This window comes from Oxyura jamaicensis, chromosome 2, assembly GCF_011077185.1.
Source record: "Oxyura jamaicensis isolate SHBP4307 breed ruddy duck chromosome 2, BPBGC_Ojam_1.0, whole genome shotgun sequence".
Taxonomy (NCBI): Eukaryota; Metazoa; Chordata; class Aves; order Anseriformes; family Anatidae; genus Oxyura; species Oxyura jamaicensis.
Window position 1 is genome coordinate 33,836,713 of NC_048894.1, and position 27,505 is coordinate 33,864,217.

The 27,505-nt window shown below is 41.6% G+C and overlaps 1 protein-coding gene across 2 annotated transcripts in view; it reads right to left on the minus strand.

The window, feature by feature from the left end:
* Positions 1 to 27,505, minus strand: part of IGF2BP3 (insulin like growth factor 2 mRNA binding protein 3) — a 110,143-nt gene that overhangs the window by 19,874 nt on the left and 62,764 nt on the right. For both annotated transcript variants that reach the window (XM_035317511.1, XM_035317512.1), the window contains exons 5-11: positions 24,150 to 24,201; positions 23,994 to 24,057; positions 14,943 to 15,227; positions 12,411 to 12,545; positions 11,716 to 11,838; positions 9,802 to 9,937; positions 7,900 to 8,031 (exon numbers count right to left, since the gene is read on the minus strand). In XM_035317511.1, coding sequence (XP_035173402.1) covers positions 7,900 to 8,031; positions 9,802 to 9,937; positions 11,716 to 11,838; positions 12,411 to 12,545; positions 14,943 to 15,227; positions 23,994 to 24,057; positions 24,150 to 24,201 — 927 coding nt within the window. The remainder of the gene's footprint in view (positions 1 to 7,899; positions 8,032 to 9,801; positions 9,938 to 11,715; positions 11,839 to 12,410; positions 12,546 to 14,942; positions 15,228 to 23,993; positions 24,058 to 24,149; positions 24,202 to 27,505) is intronic.

Sequence of the window (27,505 nt, forward strand, 5' to 3'; positions counted from 1 at the left end):
ATTTTTGGCTTACCTTTGGACGCCCTGAAGTGTCACCTGCTTTCCCCATCCACACACAGTTCTGCCACCACCCAGGGCTGCATCTTCCCATGAGCTCCAAGCTGGTGCAAGGAATGGTGTGAGAGGTTTCCAGCTACAAGTAACTCCCCCAGCAGCTTCACCACCATGCTTGTTCACCACCATGCTTGTAGCAACTTCCTCCTAGCATGGCCAGGAGCTCATGACACCAATCCCTTCCACTGCCCAGATCAATGCAACGCTGTATTGGGTATGTGACCCCCCCTTACCCTCACGGGCATTACTGCTTCATCTCTAGCTGATTATTGCACACTAGCCTTACCCTAAAATAAGCAGGATTATTTTAAGAGTAGCCCCTTTGTAGTACTCACTCCACTTCTTGGCTCTGAACTTGAGTGCTTCTCATCACCATGATCTTCTACCTGGCAAGCCAAGGGGATCTCCTCATACTACTCGAAGTCACTAACACAACTCCACTTATCAGAAGTGTTTCCAATACGGAAACCTAGCCAGGAACAGGGAGGATAGCAATCACGGAGGCAGAGAGGGAACATTTTCTGGCAGGCTGGTTATAAGGCATTTCACAAGCAGGAACAGGTCTGACATTTCTGAACCCTATTTTTGCAAAATCTAATTGCTTTTTTTGGCGTAGTGGCCAATCTGCTACCTTTTGTTCTGAACAGATAGCCAAAACCAAAAATCAGCACAAGGAACAAATCCTGCAACTACGTAACAGGGAACTTTGCTGGTCATTCACATGCAGAAAACCTAGGTATTCAGTGCTGTAACACCACACAGCCACTAAAACAAGAGTGATGCTTATGTATAAGAGCACTTCCACTGCAAAACTCGTGGCTGTGGTGCACCAGCTACTGGACACTCCAGACTCCTCAAAGGTACACATGAAATCAATGGCTGTGAAAGATACAGGTACCCTTCATTCCTGGTTTATAAAGACAGTGCTCTGAGAAGCCTGAGAAGCTGCAGGGAAAACAGGTTGTGAAAACACAGGGAGGTCACTTGTTTTTCCATCGTCTTTAACAAACAAGAGATGGAGCCAGCTACACCAGAATGAGGACTTGACCTATTTTTGGATTTGGCCTGAAGGAGCTCAGCACATTGTAGTAACAAAGTATTGTTTGGTACCTTAAGGAATTAAGCTTCTCATGTAGCTTAATATTCAGAAGATGCTGAGCCTGTTAATTAGAGTTTAGGAGTCTGAGATGTTCACGGATACCACCGAAATCTTCCCACCACGTGAATATGGGAACAGGGCTCTAGCACAAACTCTCATCTCTGGTCCCAGGGAACTACAGGGAAAAATACAAGTATCCAAAACTGCGGGGAGGAAGGTACCATTTTTGTTTTAAAAATAGTGCATTCCTGGTTAGCCAGACACACCATTTGCATTATGACAACTTCAGAACTGTACGAAGAGTTATTAAGAATAGCTGAAGACTTCAACACCTTGCAAAACGTGCCTGCCATCAACTAGACAGATTTTTGTACATCATATGGTGCCAGCTGCATTTTTACTCCCCACCATTCCCCTTGCTGGGGACCAGTCCATCTCCAGAGGCAGAATAGTTTCTGATCGCTCTGGACAAGGGCCCCTGTCAACACAGCATGGCAGGGCAGGAGACTTGAAGGCAGTGGGACGACCGACCATTTTCTCTATGGATAGAACAATCCCACAACATTTTGCAACCTGGGGCACATTTTTTACATGTCAAAGAAGCTTTGTTCATAAATTTATGAAAGGCATATTCAAGGCACCAAGGTTACAGTCTCAAAAAGAAGTCTAATGGGCTAGCAGCTTTTTTATTTTTGAGACAGTGCTGTTTTCCTATAGTGCCCTCCTCAAGACTGTGTGTGCTGCACATGTATGGTTTTCATTTCACTGATATAAAACCATTTTGTGAAAACACTGCCAAATCCTCCTTCATCCCCCCTCAAAACCACATCCTCTTTTGGCTGTAGGACAGCTCCTTACAAAATCATCTACCGCTTAACAAGCTAACCAAATTAGGGCAAAGCCACTTAGACTACACAAATTATAGATGTACATACATTACTACTCCTGGGTAGTTTAGACAAAACAGTTGCACAAGCTAATCCTATCAAACCCAGACATCCAAAGGAGCCCAACTCCACCAAGAAAGAGTCAAAGTACCTGGAAGCATAGGACAGTTTTTCCTCTTCCTTGTCTCTCTCATCTATGCTCAGGGCATCAAATGAAGGCCCTCAATGAAGCAATTTTTCATTTTAAAATACTTTTCTTTCCTGCCAAAAGCACAATACAGTTATTTCTTCTCACATCTATGCGATATAGAAGAACTCTTCTTTATTATTTCTGAAAATTACTGGAGAATAAAGAAGGAATCTGTCTTGAACACAACATCTTCTAAGAAGGAAGTTTTCCATTGGCATATTCCTCACCTGCAACAAAAACCCTTAAAAGATGGCGAAAAAGGAAAGCAACCTGTCAAGCCTAGCCGCACAGGATGATTCTTCATCATTGGAGAAAGGTGGTTTGATTTGGTTTTGTTTCCTCTAGGAATTTTTTTTTCTTCTCCCCCTTCCCCCAGACATCTCTATGCATATCCCACAACCTAAAAATGAACTGTGAGGCTAAGGAAAAGGTTAGAAAAATGCATTTTGAGGGCAGAGCCCCAAGAAGCTACCATCGGTGTGCAAGACTACCAGTACAGAAAGCAGCTGCGCTGTGAGCACAGGAGCAGCTCTTCACCTCAGCTAGTTCTCACAGAGCAGAAATCCTGCTGATTCCTACAGGAACTTGTGGACGCAGGAGACCAGCTGGCATGACCTCCTCTCGAGGAGGAAAGCTGTCTCTCTCTCACCTTCCAACATGTTTCGGTACATCTACCAGGTGACAGAGATCCTTTAACAGGAGCATTACTTCTGACTGTTACAGGACATTCAAGGACAGGATAAACTCTCAACAGGTTCGCTCTCCCTCTCCCTCATCCCTTGGGATGCCAACTTTCAGACCCAAAGGATACAAAAACAACACAGTCAAATGTACAATTAAGCACGAAATTTCAATTGTAAGAGAAAGGGTGCAACCCACTTAACCCCAGCAGATTGGCCAAGTGTATTTAATTGAATGAGCGTTCATAGTTGAACTTCAAGACAAGGATTTCTTGTTTGGTTGATGCTTTAAACTGTTCAGCTTTACACAAGAACAAACATTTATCTTGAGAGACAAGCATGTTCGTATTCTCCCCCAAGTTCAGAAGACAAACGGAAAGTTCATCACACCAGCTTTGAGCAGTACAATGCTATCTGAAGCGGTTTGTCTGGGATACTTCTCATTTTTCTTGGTAACACAACTCCTGGAAAACGTAAGCGTGGGTGTACTCACATTTACAAAGTCTTACTTTCCTCCTCGTACACAACCCAATTCTTTGTGCTGATGCTCAGCTCATGGCATGTCTACAAGTGACAGGAGGCAGACTAACGAAACTATTGGCAGTCATGTCCAAAATGCAGCACACAAGCATTCAAGTGCAGAGCTAAGGAGAGAGACTTAAGGGTAAACAGAAAGCAATGGCTCTTCAGACCCAACAGCAGCTGGGCAAGACATCAGCTACAAAGAGGACCAGAAAGGCCACCAGTCCTTAGTATGGTCACACAAGGGTACCCATTCATCAAGAAAGCCAGTAGTGTTATCATATCAGGATTGTAAGAATAAAATCACATCAGTTTACCAGCACCAAGAATTTTTAACTCAATATTCTTAACCAGCTGATACATTTCTCAACTCCTACATTTTCCTCCAGTCTTAAAATGTTTCAACAATTCCTACACATTCTGCTTCGCCTGTCTTTTAGGAGGACAGAGACAGCATACAGATCTTGGGTTTTTGCAAGATACAGAAGAATTCATATTAATAGAACTATGCAATGCTATTGCATCCCATTCAGATGGCTACACAAAATGAGTGCTTTAAACAGGCAAACAGAGCCCGGACTCTGCAACATAAAGAATTGTTGCTAGTGATAAGCAAATACCAAATAAACCCCATGGTTATCTGGCACTAGACCTGGTGCTCAGACACCGTTAGCCACGTGCAGCAGCCACGTGCCTGCACATGTGTTTACACCCAGACAGACATACCAAGGACAGCCTGTGCCTTCCTGCATGCACTCTGCTGCCAGGACAGAGGGTAAAGCTACAACCAGCTTCTTAGCGAGACAGAAGCTACATCTGGTAGCCTCAATTAGATAAGGCTGTAATAAGACTCCGATGCTATCCACCAGCGTGAATCACTGTGGAAACAGACCCTAGAGAATGAGGCTTTTGGGTCAGGTGGAAATTGCTCTCATGAACATGGCTCAGGCCAAAGAGCTAAATCCAATGCAGGTAACATGAACATCTCCTGTGTCTGTGCTGCTGGGCTGATCCTGAAGCAGGTGGAGAGCAGCGTTCACACTTTTATTGAATATGTATTGAAGTTTTGTGTGGAGAGATGGAGAGGAGGAAGCACCACACAGCTCACAATAGCACAACTACACCTCCCAAACTACTCAGTTCCAAGCTCTTGAAAACTTGATTTTAGGAACACTTGGCTATGGCTGTGTAGATGGGAGTTCAGACTTGTCACTGTAAACTCTGGCAGAAGAACAAAACCCAAACCTGTTTACTATACGAATTTTCTTTCTACCCATGTGAATAAGCAACAACAGGAATATGACAGACGTTTGTTTTGATAATTAAGATGACACCTCAGTTTCTTTGGGAGCCAAGTCCTACACAAATTCACAGCAACACCTTGTACCTAGAAAATACTACATCTGAAGGATGAACTGCATATGGAAACTTCTGTAAATGCCCCGAGCCCACCACCCACCTACTTCTTCTGACCTAAGGGAGAGACACTTGCAAGTCTATCTCCACAACAAAGTGAAGAAAATACCTTCCATACATTTAAAGGTATTCAGACAAAAGCTTCACCTCTCTCAGGAGGCTCCGGGTTATGAGGGAACCTCCTGTGCAAATTTATTTTGATAAAAATGAGCAAAACGGCAGTGAGATATACTTAATACACCCCGGTGCCAGCAGTATTTTCAGACATGATTTTCAACTGCCTGAAAGGGATATCCTCAATGCCAGCTTACCAGCACTAAGCATACGAGGGCATCACTCAAAGCAAGCTAAAGGGTCTTGGGTTGCCTAAACACCTTTGCTAAAACAAGGAACTTGCTAACAAATAGCTTATACGCAAACAGACATGAAATCTCCCTCTGATTTCTTCATTTATGTCTCTAAGACCTTCTTTCCCTGAAGTCTTTTTAACTTTTTTCTTTTTAATTCTATTTTAATCTATTACTTGCTCTCCTAGATCCCCCTCTGTGGTTACCTTTAGCCTTAAGTTTTTTTCACTTCTCTTCTAAATATAGCCAGCCCTTTTCACTTGTTCTTTTTTCTTCTACATATCCCCAATACTGTATTTAAACAGTATTAAAAGTTATATTTCAAAAATAAAATGTATTACTGAAGGAAAGAAGTTGGAGGAGAAAAATCAGAAATTAACCTCATACAAAAGGATTTAAGAGCCTTTGTAGAACACACACAAAAAAAACAATGTTTTGTTTTCCAAAAACATCCATTTAAAAATAAAAAAAGTAAAAAGAGAAACCTCATTGTTTTCCTTGTTTCCCTCTCCCCAGAGTGGGAGAGATACTCCAAAAGCAAATCAGAGGGGCTGGCTTGCCAGAAGCTCACAGAACTACATACTATAAGGTAATATACAAGGAAAGAAAGTCGTGGTTAAAGAAAGTTGTGGTAGTTTCAATTGTTCATGCATTTGTGTTCAAGAAGCTCTTTGCTTCAGCTTCAGGGGCTGTCTTGGTACAAGAGCCAAGATCCCAAAAGCCATCAGAACTCATTCTTCATATTTGTGAGTTTATCCCTCATTAGCTTATCACACATACAGCCTACCTGGAACAAGAGCTTGTTCAAAGGATCAAGCAGACAGGGGGAACAGGAGTCAGAGTTCAGAGAGCAAGGTCCATCCAGCTCCAAAGTCTCTACATTTTCTACAAGTTAATAGTTATTTTTGGTGACCTTTTTCCAGATGGTGCCACTATCCTATTTCCAAAAACCCAGAAACTTCCAGAGATCCTAGTAGGCCAACAAAGGTGCATCTCTGGGGGAAAGTGGCCTACTGACAGAGGGACAGACATGCATAAGACTGAAGTTGCCAAATTCAACACTGTTTGGGTGCGTATTCAAAGTAAAAGCAAGAAAGAATCATGACAAGAGAAAAAGTGAGGAAAAAATGAAAACAAAACAAGTGAGGAACAAAACCATAGGCTTACACTATGAAGCTCTCAAGAATTGTAAAACAGTTTGCAAATTTGAAGAAACAAGAAAAAACTACACTCTTCATTACCACCAAAGCAAAGAAAGTTACATACTGTTAACAAATCATCTCTAGTTTCTCTTAAATAGAACAAATTGAGGCATTCCATTACAACAACAGATGGCATTTTACACAATACAATGAATCCAAAACCTGGGTGAATCCAAAACCTGGGGTCTTTAGTTAGTTTAGTCTACCACTAATTAAACTGGAAAGGAACTGTGGGGAGGGAAAGATTGTTTGTCATACACAGAGGCACCGCTATTAGCAGTGAGCTAACTGGGTATAAACATATTTCTGTTGTGGTTCTCACTGGAACCTTTTCCTGATAAAGCCACTATTATACTGAATATAGTTTATAATACATTCATGTCACCCAAGCTGTTCATTCCCACAAACAATGCTGCAAGTGTGGAATTTTCCCTGTTCCTTTCCGTGACATTTTCTTGGCTTCTTCCTCTGGGAAAAATATTTAGGCAACAAATTCCCTTTAGTGCAATTTATGTAGGCCCACTTGAGTCGTTTGATCAAGTTCAGTGTGCAGTGCTGCATTTTCACTGTTCTAGTTCATGGAGTCTCAGACCTACCTCTCTAGAAGTCACTGTTGAGCAAAGAGGAGGGCAAAGTCAGCCACATCAGGGTTTGTAAAGCTCCATCATCCACTTATTAAGCACTCACTTTGAAAATTCATCTTACACTGAATTACTAACAACAACCACCACCAAAAAAAAAGAAAGTTGGAAAATCTCCTCTATGTCAGTTGTCTTTTCTTTACTAGCAAGCAGAGTACCTTCTCTTTCCAGAGAGGCTCTGGCACTATGATAAAACAAATTCTCTTCTGCTCCATAGCAAAACCAACTCATTTATCACTACTGAGCAGCACTGGATTTGAGTAAGATTCTACTGGGCCTTTTCACTTATTTCTTAGAGAGCAGCATGGCAAGTAAATCACAGATTTCTGGAGATTAATCCATGAAATTTAAATCCTACATAGTTCGGAATACTTCATTTCAACAGGGCTTGCACCTTTATAAAACTGCTACAATCAAACATCTTTGCTACAAACAGATCCCTGCTTCAAGACTCACTTTTTAGCTTCCAGATGAGCAGAAATACAACTGCAGATCAGCATTTTGTTACTTGCAAGCTTCTAGCAACTTTTAAATTCCACTTCATACCTGATTTCTTTGTGCAATAATTCAAGTTCTCTATAAAATAGAATCTAATACTCTTCCAAAAAGCACTGTTTGCTGGTTTCACTGAGCATTTCAGTAAATGACCAATGAACACCTGTTGTCAGGTGCTGCTCATGGAATATTTTTGGTGTATAAAGCAAGCAGGGAGACAAATACTTAGAAAACTGACAGAACATAGCTACTAATACACTGTTCCCAGATCTTCAAGGTAATTTGACAACAACAGATTTGAACAGCAGCATTGTGCAGACTAACATCACTACCCACTAACCACCCGAAATCAGAGACTCGCCTTACCCCAAATGGTGGATACGAAGCAGCAGCAGCAGCGGAGGCAACGCTCACTGCGGGAGGTGGTATTCCTGAAGAAGAAGGTGGGAACAGACCCAAGGCATTCAGATTTAATCCAGGAATTAAATGTGCTTGAAGCTGCAAAGGTAGAAGAGTTATTTTAGATTTACAGTTCCCATTAAGTTTAATCAAAAAGCTAGTTGACATAAACTTTTTGACATAGTGAAGTTTTAAGTTTAATAAAAATGCTAGTTTACATAGACCTTTTTAGAAGATGTCAGTATGTTCTTTAAGGTTTTCATCTCCATTACCCCAAGGACTCAGCTTCAAGCTTTTTCCCATACATACACACAGAGCAATAATGTTAAAAACACAACTGTACTAGGAGAGGCGGCTGAGAGTCACTTGCTACAACTTAATCAAGTGAAATATATAACCTGTTTGCAGCAAGAAAATCAGGCAATAGTATCATTTACTTTCAGAGTGAACAAAATTACCAGAGAAAATCACTTTGGCTCTATACTAAAAAAAACAACATCCAGTCCTGTACAATCAGAGAAATCTTATGCACTAGCCCCGTTTTCTCATATATCCTACACTATAACCTCATCTTTCCTCCCTGCATGCAGAAAATCTTCCATCCGTGTCTGCAAAAGATGAAGATCCCACTAGTGTTTGCTGGGAAAGCATCAGCTTTGAAGTTTTTTTCAGTACCATTTTTGACTGCCAAATTATTGCCTAGTAATACAACTATGCCTTAGAAAGGCTTCAGCTAGAGACTGACACCATCTCACGACATCAAGATAACCCAGGCATGAGACATCAACAACAGACCTCAACGCCTGACCAACTACCCTAACCACAACTACTTAAACTTGAAATCCCTCCAGTAATTGAAGTAGATTTCTGCTTACCACACCTTTGCTCAGTAGCAGAGCAGAAATCACTATACGAAGCAAAAATGCAGCACAATAAAAACTTTTTGTACTTGTGTAGATTGAGTCCTGCCATTTGCACAGCATGGGAAAAAAAGTGGGGAAAATATTCTCTCCACCCAGTAGTGAAGCCATAAGGAAGAGTCATTTCTAGAAAATGACACTACTGTAAATTTGAGAAGTATTTTCAGCCTGATCCTAGCCCATTAGATTTGGTTATACTAGCACACAAAAAGCTTTTCATGGCTTACCAACAATTGCAGTTGTTTCCCAATATGCATTAGTAATACCTTGGCAAACTAATGTGGTGTGGTTTACTTTTTGTTTGTTTTGTTTTGTGTTTTTTTTTTTTTGTTTTTAATATAGACAGTTATTCAAAGATGATTGATTTTCTCGTATATATCAAGAATAATCTTAATATAGCCTTCTTAAATTAAACAATTGAAAGCAGCAGAGATCCATCTTCTGTATGCTATGCTTTTAAAATTAAGAGATTAGGAGTCATGACTTTAAGAAACATACAATATAGCACAAACCACATCAGCAAACACATTCCTGTTAAGGCTTCTGCAACAAGAAAACATGAAATCCTCATTCATTTCCCCAATCTAAATTAATTTCTCAGTTTTCTTACTCAAAACAAACTGGCAGAGAAAGCATTCATTAAAAACAATAATAATAATAATTTAAAGAAAGAAAACATACACAAGCCCAATGAGCAAATGCAAGAATTAGAGTGGTTGCAAAGGTGAAATTCTGATTGGATATTGGAAATTTTCCCCAGAGAGACTCTGGACTCTACCCATGGAGATGTCCCAAAGGGAATAAGGCTTTACACCACCTCATTTGGCTTTGAAACAGGCCCTGAACAGAGCAACAACCATGTTGGGACTGATGACCTCTAGAGGTCCAGCACACCTAAATGTTCTGTGATTCTAACTCCAAAAAGTGCCCGTGCCACAAGACAACTCACGTTCATAGCAGCAATATCATTTTCATAGGACTCCCTGATTTTCTTCATAATTTCTTCCTCGGCCTTGGCACAAGTTTCGATACTGCCTTTAACTGTAATGGTCCTTTCCGGATTATAGAGTGTCAAGTCCTGCAACCTACAGAGGAAACAGAAGCACAATTAATTAGCAAAGAGCAGAAGGCCATCAATGTTTATCAGTTGTGTGTGAGGACATCCAAACATGTTGAGTTTGCCTTCCAGACAGCATAATATCAGTTCACAACATGGCTCAAACACTTCTGAGAGAATCTGGAGAAACTCTACCCTCTCGGCAATCCCAGCAGAAGTCACCACAGCAAGGTTGGGCTTCACATGCTTGTGATGCACTGAGGTGCAATATGAAATGGAAAATAGCAGACACTAGTAGAACATGAGCTGCAGAGCAGTGCAGCAATGCTCAACCCTGCCAGAGGGCTTCAGGTATTTCAGACATCCCAGAAATAGATTAAGGAACTTTTGTTCCTTAAAAATACTGGTCTCCTGAAGGAAGAAAGGGAAAAAGCCCAACTCCCAGTGAAACTGCAGGAGAGACTCCAAATCCTCACAAAGGGAGAACAAAATGCTGCGTGCAAGTCGCCATTTGCAGTGAAACACTAGTAACTGCCCACAGAAATGGAACGGTTACAGCATTAAGCTCCAGTGCTTCGGTAGGCAACTTAAGCTGGCCCATTCTGATAAAATGGAAGGTGGCTGGGAAGCCATGCCCACAGACTGCGAAACGGTGAGCTGAGGAAGCAGTGAGCAATTTAAAAAGTCAGAGCAGAATGCAGGAGAAGTGAGGAAGCTGATGATAGGGCAGAGAAAGCATGCCAGGCTTTCTCTCTTGCACATCAGACAGTGTGGCAACCTATGCATCTCCATCAAGCAGCAGCAAGCATGAGATGCAGCCACAAAGCAATCCTTCAGTTTCCAGTGTGAGCACCAAGTTACTGCCTCAGGGAGGAAAGTGGTGGACAACACCCCCAAATAATAGGAAACTTTCCCAAACCAGCTGCTTTAACTTTATTGACAAGCTTACCCAAAGCCTAAATGAAGAGAGATCAGGAGAAAGGCTAATTAGATGAAACAGAACCAATGGGCATACGTGCTCTCTTTTTTGTTACAGCCTATAAACCTTATTCTCTCTTTTCTGGCTAAAGCTCAAGTCCAGGGTACTCAAATGCCTGCAAGTTCATGCCAGATCATTCATTATTCAGCATAGGAGGTTATCTGAAGATATTACTTCAGGGTAAAACTACTATCAGCAGCCAAACTTCTATGGAGATGTTGATCTAATCACTGATTTCCCCCCACTGACTTGCGGACACAAACATTTTCCCGTTAAGGTGAAAATTCCTGTTTTATCTCAGCTAAATTTAAACAGATCTGTTACCTTCACAAACTCACAGACCATAATTATCTTGATGCATCCTAGTCAACAAACAACATTCAGCTGCTAATAGCCACAGAGAGGGACAGAATTACTAGCGCAAATACTCTTAAGTATTAATTTGTTTTCCCTTTTGCCTAAAAATCTGATCTATACCAGAAACTAAGACACCAGTAGTTTCACAAACAGCCCAGAACTACTCAAGGCTTATGGTTTATAAAACACTCTTCTTTGCATATAGCACAATATGTTAAAAAACACCTAAAATATAGTCTAAAGAGCCCGTGTTATTTTCAGGCTTGCTCTTGACTGAATTTACAATGAAGAATTGCTGTTTACATTCAATGTATCTTGTCTTAAGCAACTATTTAATCCACATCATGGAAGGGGCTCCAGAAGGTTGTCATCTCAGCCTTCAAAAGGCATTGTTTCTGTAAGAACTCTGTACATAAACATACCACAGCAGTGAGACACCTCATCAAAAGATTAGACCACTGAAAACTTACGGAGATATTGTGATTTTAGTATCTGTGTCCTGCTCAATTTTCTTCAGGTTTCTTCCTTCTTTGCCAATAAGTCGGCCAACAAAGTTGTTATGTGCCAGTATCTTCAGGGGAATTTCTTCTGTACTGTAATAGAGGTTACACCCAGTGAGACTTTTGGAGAAAAGGACTGCAAGCTTTTATGCATAAAATGTATTTTCATAGAGAAGTATACCAATCCTATTCACTTGCACATTTAATCTAGATGCAGAAGAGTCCACATGTGATGCTATTTCAGCAATATTGTCTAAAGTTCCATTGCAACTTATCTGCTAAATAAAAGTCATACTGAAGCAGCAAGAGCTGTTGGGAAGGAAACAATGTATCTTAAAGCTTTTAGGGAGATAACTCATTATGGTTACTCTGATTAGAAGTTACTAGTTTCTCAAGAAACTTCAGTATTTGCTCTAGTTCATCTCAAAATCAGTTGTTGAATAGCTGGAAATGTAGAAGGTATTGGGGCTAATTAAGAAAGTAGACTGCCCCTGAAAGGTAAAAGATTACTTTTCTAGTTAAGCATGGATAATTTCTAGTTAAGTATGGATAATGGCAACAGAGGAAAGATTCACTACTTAATACATTTCAAAGGCTCTTCTTTACGTGGAGTCAACAAGAATTCAGAATTTTAGTGCCTTCACAATGAAATGCCTTTTACTCACAATTTAGTATCTTGAGCTTCCTTTTGCATGATCTCCATAATAATTTTACAAGCCGTTGAGCAGCCTTCAGGAGTTGAGTGGATGGTAATTGGTTTCTCAGCAGCACCTGCATTCTCTTTACGATGAATATCAATTCTTGAAAGAAAGGAAAACACTAACTGTAACCACGTATTGTATGGTAAGCTTGCATATTTCCAACTCTCATAGAGCTAATTAATTCTGAGCTAACAATGACTACACATTTAAGTGGCTTCATTTCAAAAAAGGATACAATTACTTAAACATCCCCTAAATACTATTTTTTTGTGTTATTAAGAGGCTCCCCTATCCTGACTTTACCAGTTAGACCTCATCTATGTGGACACTGGGATTTTTGTTTCTCGAACTGCAAGACTTTCAGAGGATACATCAGATAGACAATCTGAGACAAACCACTGAAGAGAACATTTCATCAAGATGTCCCAAAGCTCTGGATGTTTACCACCAGTCCCATCGCTCCACTAATAATGACTGTGCAACTAGAGTCAGCAAAGCTTTGTCCCACCTTGTTTTTTCATGACCTCAGCAACAGGGTTTCCTAACACTTCTGACAGCAAAGTGGCAATGTAGTGCTTGCACTCATCATAAAGATTTCTTTCTATGTGTTCTAAGACTAAAATTTGTCCTGCGACTACCTCTCCTCCAACTCCACTCTCTACCACTCTAAAACTAGAAGCCTTGAACTGCTAGAAGCAGTTTACATAGCTGTAGGACTAAAAAAATCTTCACAACCTGCAGCAAGACAATGGATGCTGTTTGCACTCTGCCAATAACTACAGGTCACATACTATTTCTACTTCTACTTCTTTTTTGGCTTCCTCCCCTCCCTTTCCCCCCAGATCATAGCTATTTCCAAATCTAAGAGACAACCATGCTGCTCTTCAATAAACTTCTATATTTTTCCAGTTCTGATACTGAAAATTCATTTTGTTTCATGATGCAGCATTTTGAGGAGCCCATGGCAATCCTTGCTGCAACTGGAAGTAGACAACCTTTCTTTTCTTAATCCCCCAAACAAGAAAAACATCGTTCTTGAAGTCACATATCCTTCAAGTCAGCGATCTGCTATTGTTTCTGCTCTATCCAGCCTTCTTTTAAGAGATAAGAGCTTTCCATATGCCAAGCTTCTAATTCACGTGCTATAAAAAACCTGGAAGTTTTAGATATCACCTGAAAATTAGGTGCCCATAGGCAAACTACAACCAAGTCTTGTTAGGACACCACAAATCTCTTAAATCCATGTTGTTAAACACAGCAGAGAGTCTCCTGGGATACAACAATGCTAATGAGAGGTTGGAAGTAGCATCAAGATAATCCAGAGTTCAGTGGGCAGGGGGGTCTGTTTGTTTTGTTTTACTACTAAAGGCAGCGTTTTCCACCCTGTGTTCTTAGGGGAATCCTGGAAGAGTTCTTTGAATGCAATCCCTGCATCTGTTCTTACTTCTTCCTTGTGGGTAGGGATTTAACACACTGAAAACAATCTCCTTCAGTGTCTCTGGACCCCAGTGCTCTAAGCTTCTTAGGTCACTTAGTAGCTCGCTTTTTGCCTTCCGTGCATTTCTTTAATCTGCGTTTTGGTGTGGTCTGCAATTTGATAGCAATGAGTTTGTTCACTCCTATGTACTTCTGGTGAGGTGCAAGGAGGGGGAGAGATGAAGGCTCTTCTTTTATGCCCTCCCTCTCTTTTATTGAAAACATATTTAAATCCTAAGAATGCCCCGAATTAAACTGCAGCTGGAATAAGCACTTACAGACTTGATATGTCACCACAGCGGCTGTACGTTCCACAGACCAAGACACTACAGCTTTCAGGTTCACCTTCTGTGCCCAGAACCTTATTAGTGTATCTATTAAGAAACTCTGGCATCAGGTACCATCCTACAAACGCTGCCTAATTTCATTCAAAAACAGCAGGTCAGGCAGTATTTGAACGTGTATCAGGGGCAGGATACAGTTCTTAAATCTTGCAGAAGACTTCCGAGTCAGTGATCTCCATTTGATGAGAAGCTTTACGTGTTTCTAGAGTGACTCCTTGCCATCCCAGCACAGAAAGCAATACTGCTCACCCTAGCTGGAAGACAAGGTGGAACATCAAAATTTGGTCTCCAAAGATGACAATTCTGAGGAAACAGAAGCCTTCCAAAGGATAAAACAGCATTATGGGGAGAGCGGGAGACAGATTTCTCCCTGTAATCAAGACCGTTTTAGTAGCACAAATTTGTAGAGGGTTATGGCTCAAATATTGTACATTTTTAGGAAAGAAAAAACCACCAGTGTCTTGTCTCCTAGCACAATTAAGAAAACTAGAAAAAGTGCTGTTATACCTGTAAGGCTTTCTTCAGAAAGATCAAGACAAACACAAACCAGAGCACAACACACATGAAATACATTCTTATCCTACAGAAGAGAAACACAATTCACTTTTCCCTTTACACAGTAGAAAAGGACACGACATTAAAGCTTAGAATTACATTTTTTTACAAGGTAACCTACTTGGACTGTGTCTGCTTTGTGATGTTTCTGATGGTTGCTCCTTCTTTCCCGATGATGGCTCCTACGAACTGTGTGGGGACCAGCATCCGCAGAGGAACGTCCGACTGTGGCTTCTGCCGCGTGGTGGCACCGGGGGACCCCTGTCGCGGAGGGCCCCTCTGCCCAAATCCACGTCTCCCCTGGGGATGCTGCTGCGGAGGTTGCTGGGCTGCCATTTCATCGGGGATATATGCGACTTTCAAGGAATAGTTTTCAAGCTGAAACCCGTTCAGTTTTTCTATTGCTCTGTTTGTTTGCAAAGGGGAGGGGAGAGAAGGGGGAAAAATAGAAACAAAACAGTCACGTGTGGGACCTTATAAAACAAGAAGTCACCTAGGTGTAGACTTCTGTGCTTCCTAAATCACATGACAAAGCTAAAAAGCTACTTCCTAGATGAAAGGTTACATTCAAGACTCTTTAGTCAAGATTTAGATTACACAGCTTTTTTTTTTTTTTTTTTTTTAAGTCACCATATTAAGAACTACAAGTTAGTTCTTGCTTGCTCTGGGCTTCTGTGCACTTTAAACATTTTGCTGGTACAACCCTATCAGCAAAACCTCACAGGAGACAGAGCTTATACACTCAAAAGCATTCTTTTGCCTGATTTAATTTAAATCAGTTTCCCAAATAGAATTAAAGCTGCACCAGAGGGAAAACTTTTCCGCTGCTATCACAGCACCTTCATTAGGGTTTTTGCCAGCACAGCTATTTGGCTGGATTTTTTTTCCCCCTTCAATAACTGACATAGCTATGACACAAAAGAAAGGGAAGACAGCTTGTGCTTCATTCTCAGCAGGAGAGAAAGCGCTCAAAGCCAATCCATGGCACTTGAAACATCACTGAGCAGACCACTGGAACACCTCACAACTTACCAGCCATGTTGCGGGCAGGATTAAAAGTTAACCAGCAAATTAAAGCCTCAGCTAAGCTCTTGATGGATGCAAAGGCGTTCGGAGACATTTACATGGTGTTTCAAGTTCTGCTGCCCTTTGAGGCAAAGCAGAGCCCCCTCCACTGATCATCAAAGAGGGATTTCACCCAAAGGCACACAGCGTGCCCACACCGTGATCCACCACGCTGAAGAACAACCCTGTGCTCTCCCCTCAGCCTCTCCACACCTGCTGAGCTCTCACAAAACACGATGTTCCCTCCCCACGCCATCCCACTCACTGCACTGGGTGATGCTGGGGAGCGTGGCCTCAGCTTCACACAGCGCTCTGGTACCCAGCTTCTGGGCAGCACCCGCTGAAAAGTAGCCCCTGCACCATTAAAGTGCTGAGGTTGCAATGATGGCACTGATGGGAGAAAGGAAGAAGGGGGCATGGTTTGAGTGTAGCCGTTTCAACAGAGCAAGGAGGCCCCAGGCTCACAACTCAGCCTGACCTCTTGACCCCTCTGCAGAGGGAACAAGACTCTGGGGTTAAAAACGGCAGACTCCTGAAAGCTCTAAGATCTTCCCTTCAAACAGAAGAGAAAGCATCACTAAAACTAAAGATCCAGGCAACAGCAGGAATAACCAAGCTACTTGCAGCATGCTCATACACAATTAGCTTCAAATTCATGCTTTTGTCTGAGATGGGCATTCTGAGTTTCACTACAGAAGGCATATTATTCACATCAGCAATCCGATACACCGATATCGCCAAAACACGCGTTGATTTGGGGTAGTTTATGAATGCCAGGCTTAATCCGGGACAAAAGTTTATGGAGAGATTTTGTTTAAAGGCTTAATTTAAATTAAAAACACTCCGGGGAGGGCGGGAGGTTTCCATTTCATATTAAAGAACCCACCAACATTTTCTTTTTTTTTAAAAAAAAAAAAAAGCTCATAATAACCGTATGCTCTGGAGCAAGGCCTTTGAAATGCCGAAACCTAATCTGGTCTCTCCCCTCACACACATTTGCATGTAGTTACAGCCAGTTTGCCACCCGCTGCCCTCTGCAACAGCTTCACCCCTGCCGCAGAGGTAGTGGGCGATTTCGTTTTCAAGTGGAGCCAGCAGAGTGCTGCTCATCTCCTGCGCGTCCTGGCCCTGTGGTCTCCTACTGCTGTTGGAGGTGAGCAGCGGCCTTGTTCATCACAAATGGTGTAGGGGTACTGAGCCTCAGCTGCAAAAAAAAAGAGGATAACCTGCCCCTTCACCTCGCGGGGAATAGCCCTGAGTCTGTGAAATACTCCAGCAGGGCAGCAAAGGGCTTATAGAAGTAATTCTCGTCTTTGGAGCAGCGTTTAGCAAGGGCTGATAATAAATAAGGCCTAGGGCAACCCCACCGAACAACAAGGAAAGCCAAGTATTGAATAACTGATCGCTGCTCATTAAATACTTGTGTTCACCAAATGAGACAGGTCCTTCTGGGACAGGATGGAAGGGTAATTGCTCCCACAATGGGAGAATCTCCTACAGCACGTGGCAAAATAGAGCTGCATTAAAATTTGCTGAGGCTATCTCAAAGCTGGCATTTCTTAACTTTTACTGCATGGACTTCGGAGAGCATTTTATTATGCAAAACGCTGTGTTTACAAGAACAGTAAGGGACCGTGAGCAGCACAGCTCGTGGATCTTGCCGTGCTATGGATTTGCCTCTCAGCTTTGAGCTGCAGAGTTGCAGTGCCCAAAAGGAGTTTTCTGGGGAAGGGATCTGGAGGCTTTCCCTTTTATGTAACCTGAAAATAACTTCTTTTTGGTTGCAAACATCTTCAACCTCTTTCTCAGTTGAGACTTACTGAAATGAGCCTTACTGGAATCAGCCAAGAAGCTGAAGAGCTACTGGAGAGGGGCACGGCACCATCAGGCAGTGCAGTTGCACAAGCCCTGTTTGCTTTTGGAAACAAACCTCGAGATGTTGGAGAGATGAGCACCAGCCTTTTTGCCAACATGCTGGTGGTAGGCTCCAGATTGACACGCATCCCAGCTCATTCCCTTCCACGCATTCATTTGACAAGTTCAGACACTGCTTCTTCCCCCAAATGCTTCAAGCTTACCTGGCTAGAGAACATCTTCAACCAGAATCCCAGCACTAACACAGCTCTTACATTAAAGCAGCGCAAGAGACTTCTCATTCTTCCTCGGAAGTGGCAGGAGAGGAAAAGACTAGGCTTTTTGTTTGCAACCAAGCCACATACGTAGGTTTCACAACAGATATTATAAAGCAGCAACTGACACACACAACACTTCTCCTGGAAAGTTTTCCTGGAAAGAAGACTGCAGTTTTTCTGCTGAGAAACAATTTCTAAATTGTTGAATGATTCTATGACTGTAAGTGCCTTAAATTCAAAGCAAACTCAAAAAAGGTCATTTTCCATTTCAGGAAAGCAATCACTGGCTACCAAAACCATATGATAATAGGGAAAAATAATTCAAATATTGAAAAAGCTGGTTTTGACTGAGTATTTGAAAGCAAACATGCTTTAAAGTTCACTTCTCTAGCTTTATATTAGAGGTTAGCATCTAGAGATACTACAATATCACTTGTTTAACTAACCTAGATATTTATAGAGAAAACTTTAAACTAATGAACTCATCCTCTGAGTCACAGTTCTCCCTATTTTACAGGCTGACTTGTTTTATAATCTGAGTCAATCAAGTGACAAGAAGCCAGAAGAGTCAGAAAACACCGCTCTCCCAGCCATGCGTGGAGCTGAGGCTTCCCAGGCAGGTGTCTCGCTCTCAGCTCTGATTCATGCACACAGAAGCGAACGCAGCAATGACTGATTGTCAGCGATGCAGGCAGAAGACAATGCCCACAGCTGCTGAGAGGTCACTTGGAGTTTTGAGCCTGGCCTTCAATTTTCCAACATTTGACAGTTTTCACTAGGTTCTTAATATGCTGTCATAGCACCTTTATTTAACTGTGCTGAACTTTTTTGTGGCATAAAACAAGGCTATGATCAGGTAAGATTACACTCTCTTCAGCAGTCCTTCAGCACCAGAATGACAAAGTTTCAGAGGTAAAGTACTGCTTCAGGAAAGAGAAGGAAAAAAAAACAGGAGATAATTGAGAGCTGTCTTCTAGAGTCAACATTCCTGGAAGAAGTATCAATGGATTTAAGCCACAGGGCCCCTAAGTTTGCTTTAGTGCCAGCATTGTGGAAGAAAAAAAAAAAAAAAAAATCAATACTTGCCATCAGGAGAGCCATCCCCACTCCCTGTGAAAGAGGGAGCCTCAGAGGAGAGCAAGGGATGGTGTCTTCATACCCCCCAGTGGCACCTGCTTGAGTCAAGGCTACAGGAGATCCCCACCACACCATGGCTACAACCATTTTTGCAATCTACCAAAAAAAAAAAAATGCTAAATTCAGCTCCTTTTGTGAAGCACATCCTTGCATCGGCTGACCACCTTGGACACTCGAGTCCAAGCCACAGCAACACAGCCCCTGCTTTTCAAAAGACTTCTGCCTTCCCAGACAGAGCTGGGCATCTCCACAACCACAGTCAGAAAGGTCTCACAGGTGACCTCTGTCATTACTGGTGCCCATAGTCTTTTACACGAGGCCTAAAAGCCTTTGAGTAACTCCATGATGGCAAAGATGGAGAAAACTTCCTCATTAAGAGGTAACCCCTCCTATCACCCTATTTTTCTAATTAATATTTAGAGGAAAACGGAAAATGTTTATACTTCATACACCAGCAAGAGCTGGTAGACAGGAACCTCAGTGTAGTTCAGAAAATATTCTATAAAACAAACTTGAAGACTGCAGCAACCACTGCCTGTGCTCTGTGAAACTGCAGCAGCCTGGCTTGTGTTCAGGTAAGACTTATTCAGAGGAAGACTTTTCTGCAAGACCTAAACCTTTAAATAAATATTTTGTAAATTAGTCACCTGAGTTTTTCCCCCAAAGTTACATCTCACTGCTGTTCTCTTGTGAGCTTCCTATGAGGAGATATTTGCTCAGCCTCCTTCCTTCTGATGCTAGTGGAGGTTAAATATCCTAAATAAATGAATACAGTAAAAGCACCAAGTCTTGTGCAGGAAATCATTCATCCATTGATAGCGTGATCACACTAAGCACTAGATGGAGAACATATTTCACTCCCACATGCAGCTTGTACATACACCATCTTTCATTTTTCCTCCCTAAACAGATACATTTGCATACCGAGAAGACAGATTTACATGGTAATTTTTCCTTGGCATAAAGATTTTTTTTCCACATTAAGTAAAAATATAGTTTTCATTAGTATTTGTGAAAATAAAAACAAAGCAAAAGACAAATCTAAGCTTATAATCCTACACCACTCCAAATTTTCAGTCTTATCGTTCCTATGGCAACATTAGTCCTGACCCATGATGGAATATCAAAGTATTAGTTATGTGAACTCTTATTCATTTGTCAAGGATACATGTGGTGTGCACACAGCTTTGTGCTTTATTGAAAGGGTAAAAAATTTGTTTTTGTATATATTCTAATTAAAAGGTGATCACTAGCATCTTAAAGTAATATATCTACCTATATCTGCAAAAACACAGATCCCAAGCTCCTCACGTTGCAGCCAGCAGCTAAAACACACCATCAGTCATGAGACACAGCCTGACATATCTCATTCCTGAGCTAGAAAAAAAAAGATTAAAAATGGACATCCAGCCCCATCCTAAAAAAAACAGGCACCACCTTGACAGGCATGAAGCCAACTTTGCACAAAAAAACTTCCAAAACCCTGGGTAGAGCAGAATCCCGTAGATGCCTCCACTCTGGAGCATTTTGGGGAGGGAAAGAGGAGGCAGCATGACTATGAAGCCAACAGCCACAAGGACATGGCCAGCCTGTCCCGGATCAACAAGGGGAGAAGAGGGGTTGCCCGTTGGTGAGCAGGTCCCAAGCCACCCCAAGACCTACATGGCTCTGGTTGGGTGTTCAGCCTCAACTAAGCACACTAGGCCCTGCCACTCACCCTCTCACCCAAATATTCCAAAACCCATTGCAATGGTCAGCAACTGCATGTGCGAGAGCAGCATGCACGTGCTTTTTAAGACCCTCTTCAATTTCTGGTGAAGATGAGGCTTCTTCCTTGCAGTCGGGCATGTTTGGGGTCACAGAGCTGCCCGGGCAGTCCCAGTCCTCTCGTCTCTACCCATGGAGCAGGGGTGGCTCTCCCTGGCCTGTCCATGGCTTGGTGCTTGCCATACCTCCCTTGCAAACCTCTTGGGCTTCCTGCAAACACCTGGTCTGCCCACTTAAAGATGAGGAGCAGCATCCTGCTTTTCTTGCCCAGCCAGCATCATGCCAGTTCAGCTAAGAAAGAGACAGAAAGAGACAGCACGGTGACAGGTCAAAGCCACAGACCTCTATTCCAACTAGACATCAGCAGCTGTGCACCTCTCAGATTTTGGGTGCTATATGCTCTGTCCCCCAGGCTTGCTGCTTCTGCATAAAAGGACTTCAACATTCTTCACTAATTAACCTCAAAGCTGATTTTTAGTCTCAAAGTTGATTTTGGATGCAGTGCTATACTGTATATGTCACAACCACAGTACCAGCCTAGAAAAGAGGGGGGGGAAAAAGCCTCTGCCACAGCAATTAGTTGTGCAAGATGGAGAAATGCTCTTCCCACCTTGGTGGAACCAAGAGTTTTACACAAAAGTACCATCCTTCAAGCCACGCGTACCACACTTGTTTAGAGCTGCTTATCAGAAGCATCCCCAGGCTGTTCCAGCACCACCACAGCACAGCACCGCATGCACACACTCCAGCAGGCAGGGCTATGCTGCACAGCCTGTCCAGAGGGGAAGGAGCCAGCTCCGCGTGTTTTGTCAGCCAACACTTAACTGGGAGATTAGGACGTGCGTTGCAAAAAGTTGGTGAGATGCTCGGTTACGACTGGGAACCCCCTGCATGCAGCACCGTAGGGAATGTACGGTCTCAGTCCTTGCACCAAATGGCTAATGGCATTATTTGCCCTGAGCAGTTAAGTCTCAAAATGCAGGGCTTGTTATCATCAGCTGCTGATTCCCAACCAGCCTACAAACAGCTTTCACAAAGTCAGTTCTTGTTCCTCCCTGTACTGCACGGGCTGACCAACACTGACTTTTATCAGATGTCAGCACTCGTGTACCGCTCCCCTTCCAAAGCCATTGCTGCCCACCATAACCAGTTCCAAGAAGCAAAGCTAGGTCACATCTAGCAAAAACATCCAACTGAAGCATCGCCACAGCTACTACAGATCAGCCACATGCACCCTGTTGTGAGTCTACTTTGCAGTTCCTTACTGTTTTTCCTTAAAAATCCCCTATCCAGTCGCTTCTTCTCTTGGGGGTTGCTAAACAGTTGCAGGCCTTCATCCTAAACCCAACCATCCTCGTTTAACATATTCTTTATGGAAAATGGGCTCGTGCCCTGAGGCAAACTTGAGTCCCTGTCAAAGCATTCACCAAGCAAATCAAGGCTCCTCTACTTGCCCTACCTGCTCAAGGCAACTGACACCGTGTCATCATTCAGCCGCATCAGGTCCTCTACCAACACTCGCGCTCGATGCTAATTCACCTGCTTTGAACTCCAGATACCTTCAGCTATGTTCATGTGATTTCTCATGCAAAAACAAATTTATCTCAGTTGCTTCCTCGCAGGCTTGGCTTATCTCAGCATTTTCTCAGTATTAACCTCAAAATGTAACAAGTACAGGCTGAGGGGGAAGAAATTGTACTTTGTTGTCTTCAGTTTCGGCATGGAATGCACAAATCCAAGAACCCACACCACAGATGACAGATCAAAAATATGCATCATGCTTCTTTCCATGATATTTTAGGTACTTCCTTCTTACATTTTCAAAGAGGGAATTAACACATGTAGCATTTCTAACATTGCACCATAGGCTTCTTCAGAACAAGAAATTCAACATCTTCCTTAATCATTGTGCAACAGAATTCAGATAAAGAGCTGAAGAAGACGTTGAATGATTTGGGTTTTGAGAAGGTAACTTTAATAGTGAAATGAAGAAAAATACTGTTTTCTTCAGCTCCACTATATATATACTGGGCACACTGTTGACACAAGTTTCCCATCACGTTTATTTAGAGTACACTAACAAGTAACCTAACACTTGGAAAGATGAAACATGTGTTGCATTCAAGTTGCACAGAAGTCCTAATTACTTAATTATGTGTACAAATTTATTTCATTGGTAATTTTATATTAATGCAAACCATAAGCATAGCCCGCATCTTAACTGCTGGTTTTAGTTAGCCACAAGGTGGCAGAAATTTCAAAGTTAAAAAAAGAAATTCATTGCAGGCTATTCCCTGGGTTGGGTTTTGTTTAAACCTGCTATGGTTATAAAGGAGGAGGAAAATGTTTATGTCCCCAGATTAAGAATTAAGAAAAAAAGACTTGTGTTTCTACCTGCAGTTGAAAAGCAAAATTAAACCTAAAGAATAACACATAGTAACAACATTGAAAGGGAAAGGATACACAACCACTGATTACAAAAATGAACCATTATATTTTTAAGTTTCAATATCTAGATGAAAATCCCTCAGTTACTGAAGATACATACACAAAGTTGGCCACCTAAAGTTTAAAAGCCCAAATAAACTATTTCAGTTATTCCAATAATGACCTGCTTGGAAGAAGTATTAAATTTTCTATTTAAAAAAAAAATCTTGAGATAGAACCTCAACAGAACAGAAACCAACAGGAGAATACAACCACAGTTATGCAGTGGACAAACACAGAACAACCAACACTGTAAAAGGACAAAGCTTCTTAAAAATAGATAAAAATTCAACAATTCCCATCCACTGGCAAATCACTAATCTTCTGCCCTCCCCAGTCAAATAATTTTACCTAAATTTTCAATTTTTTCATACAACCAAAGTGTAGGAAAAGCTGATGACAAAACAGCAATCTAAGCACACAGGACTTGGCAGGGGCAAGGCAGAAAGGCTTTCTTAAAATATTATTGCTCACATTATCATTTTGTTGGTAGATTAATACGAAGCAAAGATGCATATAAATTTTGAAACAATGAACTCCAACATGCAAGTTAGCGTACGGTAACAAATTAACAAGACACTTACTGTCTAGCCTGGTCCTTATTGCCGTATGTTACATTTACGACTGCAGTCTCCGTGTCAGTGTTCACTGGAGAGAAAGAGGCAATGGAAAAGGGTGAATTCAGCATGCACTCGCTTCCCACAACAAGTTAAGAAGCAGCCTGAGATTGGAGAGCATACCTTGCTCACAGTTCTCCACTGTTCCATACTGAGCTAACAAACTGTCCAGCACCTATCATGAGGGGAAAAAAAGAAAGACATTTCAATTTTAAAATACATTTTAGTACGTCTAATTACACCAAAATTTATAATCATTTTATCAGAACATTTAGTATTCAAGACAACTGCTGTGATTAGCTATATTTTTTCTATTTTTAATCACAGGGCAAGTAAGCAAGCAGTGCTTGTATTCTTTCCCAGGTTAGAAAACCCAAGCTTGAAACTTCATGAATGTGAAAACGTAGACCACATCTCCAAGAAGTCCCACTGGCACCATGAGTCCTAACCTTCGAAGTTAAGCCTCTAAAACATGTGTTTGCAGTGTGGAGTAGAACAGAGGCAAGAAGAATTAAAAAGGAGCAAATCTAGAATAAAATATCTGAATGAAATCTCTCCAGAATAGAATCCCAAGCATGTTCACAACTCTGCTTTTGTTTTCCCCAGTACACTTTGGTTGTACATAGAAATGTGCTAGTCTCTGTCCCAGAGGAATCAGTCTGTCCCAGAGGAATCACTAGCAAGAGCATCCTCACAATTATTTTTTTTTTAAAAATCACAGTTCATTTGTCCATTGGTTGAAAGATAAGGGTAAAAGGATAACAGGTAAAACATGAGAACGGACAGAAAGTCTGAATAAAGCACTTTCATCTGGCATAGTTAACTTAGTTCCAGTCATATGGAAAATGAAGAGGCAAGAAGCACTTATATCTTGAAGAAAATCAGGGTATCAGAATATTCCAATAAAAACGTCAAAATACCAACTGTTGTAACACCTCTAAAATCCAGGTGGTATACACTTCACTTTCTTCCCACTAAGAAATAATGTTGCAGCAAACAGTTGGCGACACCAGTAGCTAGCAGAGAACACAGGTATATCATTGTGCTCTGTTGCATCCTAGTGTTTTGTGTCCATCATTAAAAGGCTGCTGAAAAAGTTTCCAATTTACATCAAGAAGTCAAAAAGTCAGCTTGCAATCTATTCTGTGGCAGAAGTGCCATTGCTCATTTCAGTTGACCACTTAAGGCTAACTGTCTTAAGGGAGAAACCCCTTTGGGAAAAGGAAGGAAAGAAGGAAGCACGGACAGAAGTAAGAGGCACGCAACAAACACATCTGTGCAGCTTGCCACTGCAGCCGGGTTCCACTTGCAGTAACCAGCATCTGAGTGCGCACAAAAGAACAGCCCCTAAAAACGTAATGGCTTGGAACCCACATCCCTGTGAAGTTAACTATTCAAAATGATAGTTTATTAACCTACTGTATACTTTTACTACAATATAAAAGACGCTTTTAAAATAAAATGAATGTGTATGCCCAAACTTAATGACAGCTTACATCAGGATAATTTCAAATCTTAATCTTCACCTCCTATTAAACCTGAAATTGCATGCAGACATTTCAAAGGTAATATTACAAACTAGGTATTTAAAAGGCAGCGCGCTACTTGCCAAGTCTGAGCAACACATTACTACCTCTAAGTGCAGAATTTCCCCATCCTTATTGCTCAGAGTTCAGAAAGTTTTCTTGGCAACAAGTTTCATAGACAAGTTGCTAATTGTCCTCTCCTCCTACAACTAGACATTAGCCTACTCTTTGCAATCCCCTAAAATAGTTTTGTGCCACTCCTCAGATTCTACAATTGGAAACTGCTTAAGAAAATGTTTATTCTGAAATTCACTAAATATTAACTGAAACAGAGATGTTCCAGGGGATTAGAGTAAATGAGGAGTCTGGGGAAAATCCTTTCGAGACCATTTAAGCATAAGACAGGCTGGGGCTGGGAGGTCTTGCAGCTCAGAGGTTGTGCATCAGCACAAGCCAGAAGAGTCACTGCATGTGTGACCAGCAGAAAGCCTTCTACTGCAGGTGGCCCAAAGGATAATTTTGCCTCAGCTGAAGTCAGCAGATGAACAGGACCTCAGGTGGTTTGAGTGCTTTAAAACTAGGAAAAGCAAAGCAAGTCCCTGGCTTAAAGACCCAGTTGGAGATGTTTATTCCAAACAGGATACTGAAGAGCTCATTAGTTGCAAAAAGTAACTTTTGTCCCTACAGCATGTCAACACACCAGTGCAGCATTACACAGCAGACTGTACTACAAGTATGAGCTAACGTCTTTAGTTATTTATGACAAATTTTGATTACATTTGAACTCTACAGCCCACTCTGGCCCAAAGCTGCATCACTCTAAAAATCACATCATTTTCAACAATAGAGAAGACAATAGTGGAATAAAAATTAAACAGCATTTTTTAAGATATTTCCATATTAAATTTATGTTCTGAGCAAAGAATAAAATGTGATTTTTTTTCATTAAAAGGTAAAGCCACCTGCTTCGCCAAGAAAGGGAACACTTGAAAGCTAAACTAAGCAACCTTCCCAAGACATTATGCTCTCAGAACTGCTGCTTCTGGCATGTCTACTGTCAGCCATCATAAACGTCTCAGCAAGACAGACTTGCATCTACTCCAAGAAGCCTATGAACCAAAAGGCTCTTTTGCCGCTAATACTGAAGAATAGCTCAGGACTGTGCATTCAACATCCCACTCCTCTTCATCACAAATTTTCCACTTACACTGCTGCTCAACCCTCTGAGCTGTCTCAGAGACTGTGTCCATCCAGGTTTTAATCCACATGACTGAGTTCCTACTTTCTTAAAGGAGTTTAATCAAATCGAACAGATCAGTGAGAAGTTTCCTCAAAAGACTGGAGCTTTAACAAAAACAGGACACAAACCCTGTTGGGTCAAAGAAACTTGCTCTTTGCAGCAAGGTACTCATTACATGCTTATGTTTTCATCACCTTGCTCATGCAGCAAGGTTTTAAGTGTGAGCAACACCACAGGGGCAGCTATTTAACCAGACTGTATTTAAAATGTACTAGTAAAAAAAATATCAGCAGGGATTGGGGCAGATTTGTGCACGTATCTATTTTGCAGTGAGCAGGGAGCTTTGTAGGGAGATGGATACTTTTAATAGAACCAGCTGATCCAGTTGGGAAAAGTTGTGTGTACTCGAAGCCAGATCCTCTATTGTAACTCACTGTCAAAACACTGAACTCCACTCTTGCATGTGTTTCTTGCCTCACATGTATTTACTGCAACAGCCAGCTTCTATTCATATCCTTCCATTTTTTCATATTTCTCTTCATACTGTCTTTTTCTCTCCCCAAATTCTTCTCTCTAGCCCAAAGCCTCTAATTCTGCTGCAAAACAAACATGTTTTGTTTAAGCTGCTCTTCCGTAACACTCTTCGTGTACAGCGTTGTTGGGCAATCAGAACAAAATTCAAAGCCAAGTTGGTGGTGCAGCAGCAATTCTGA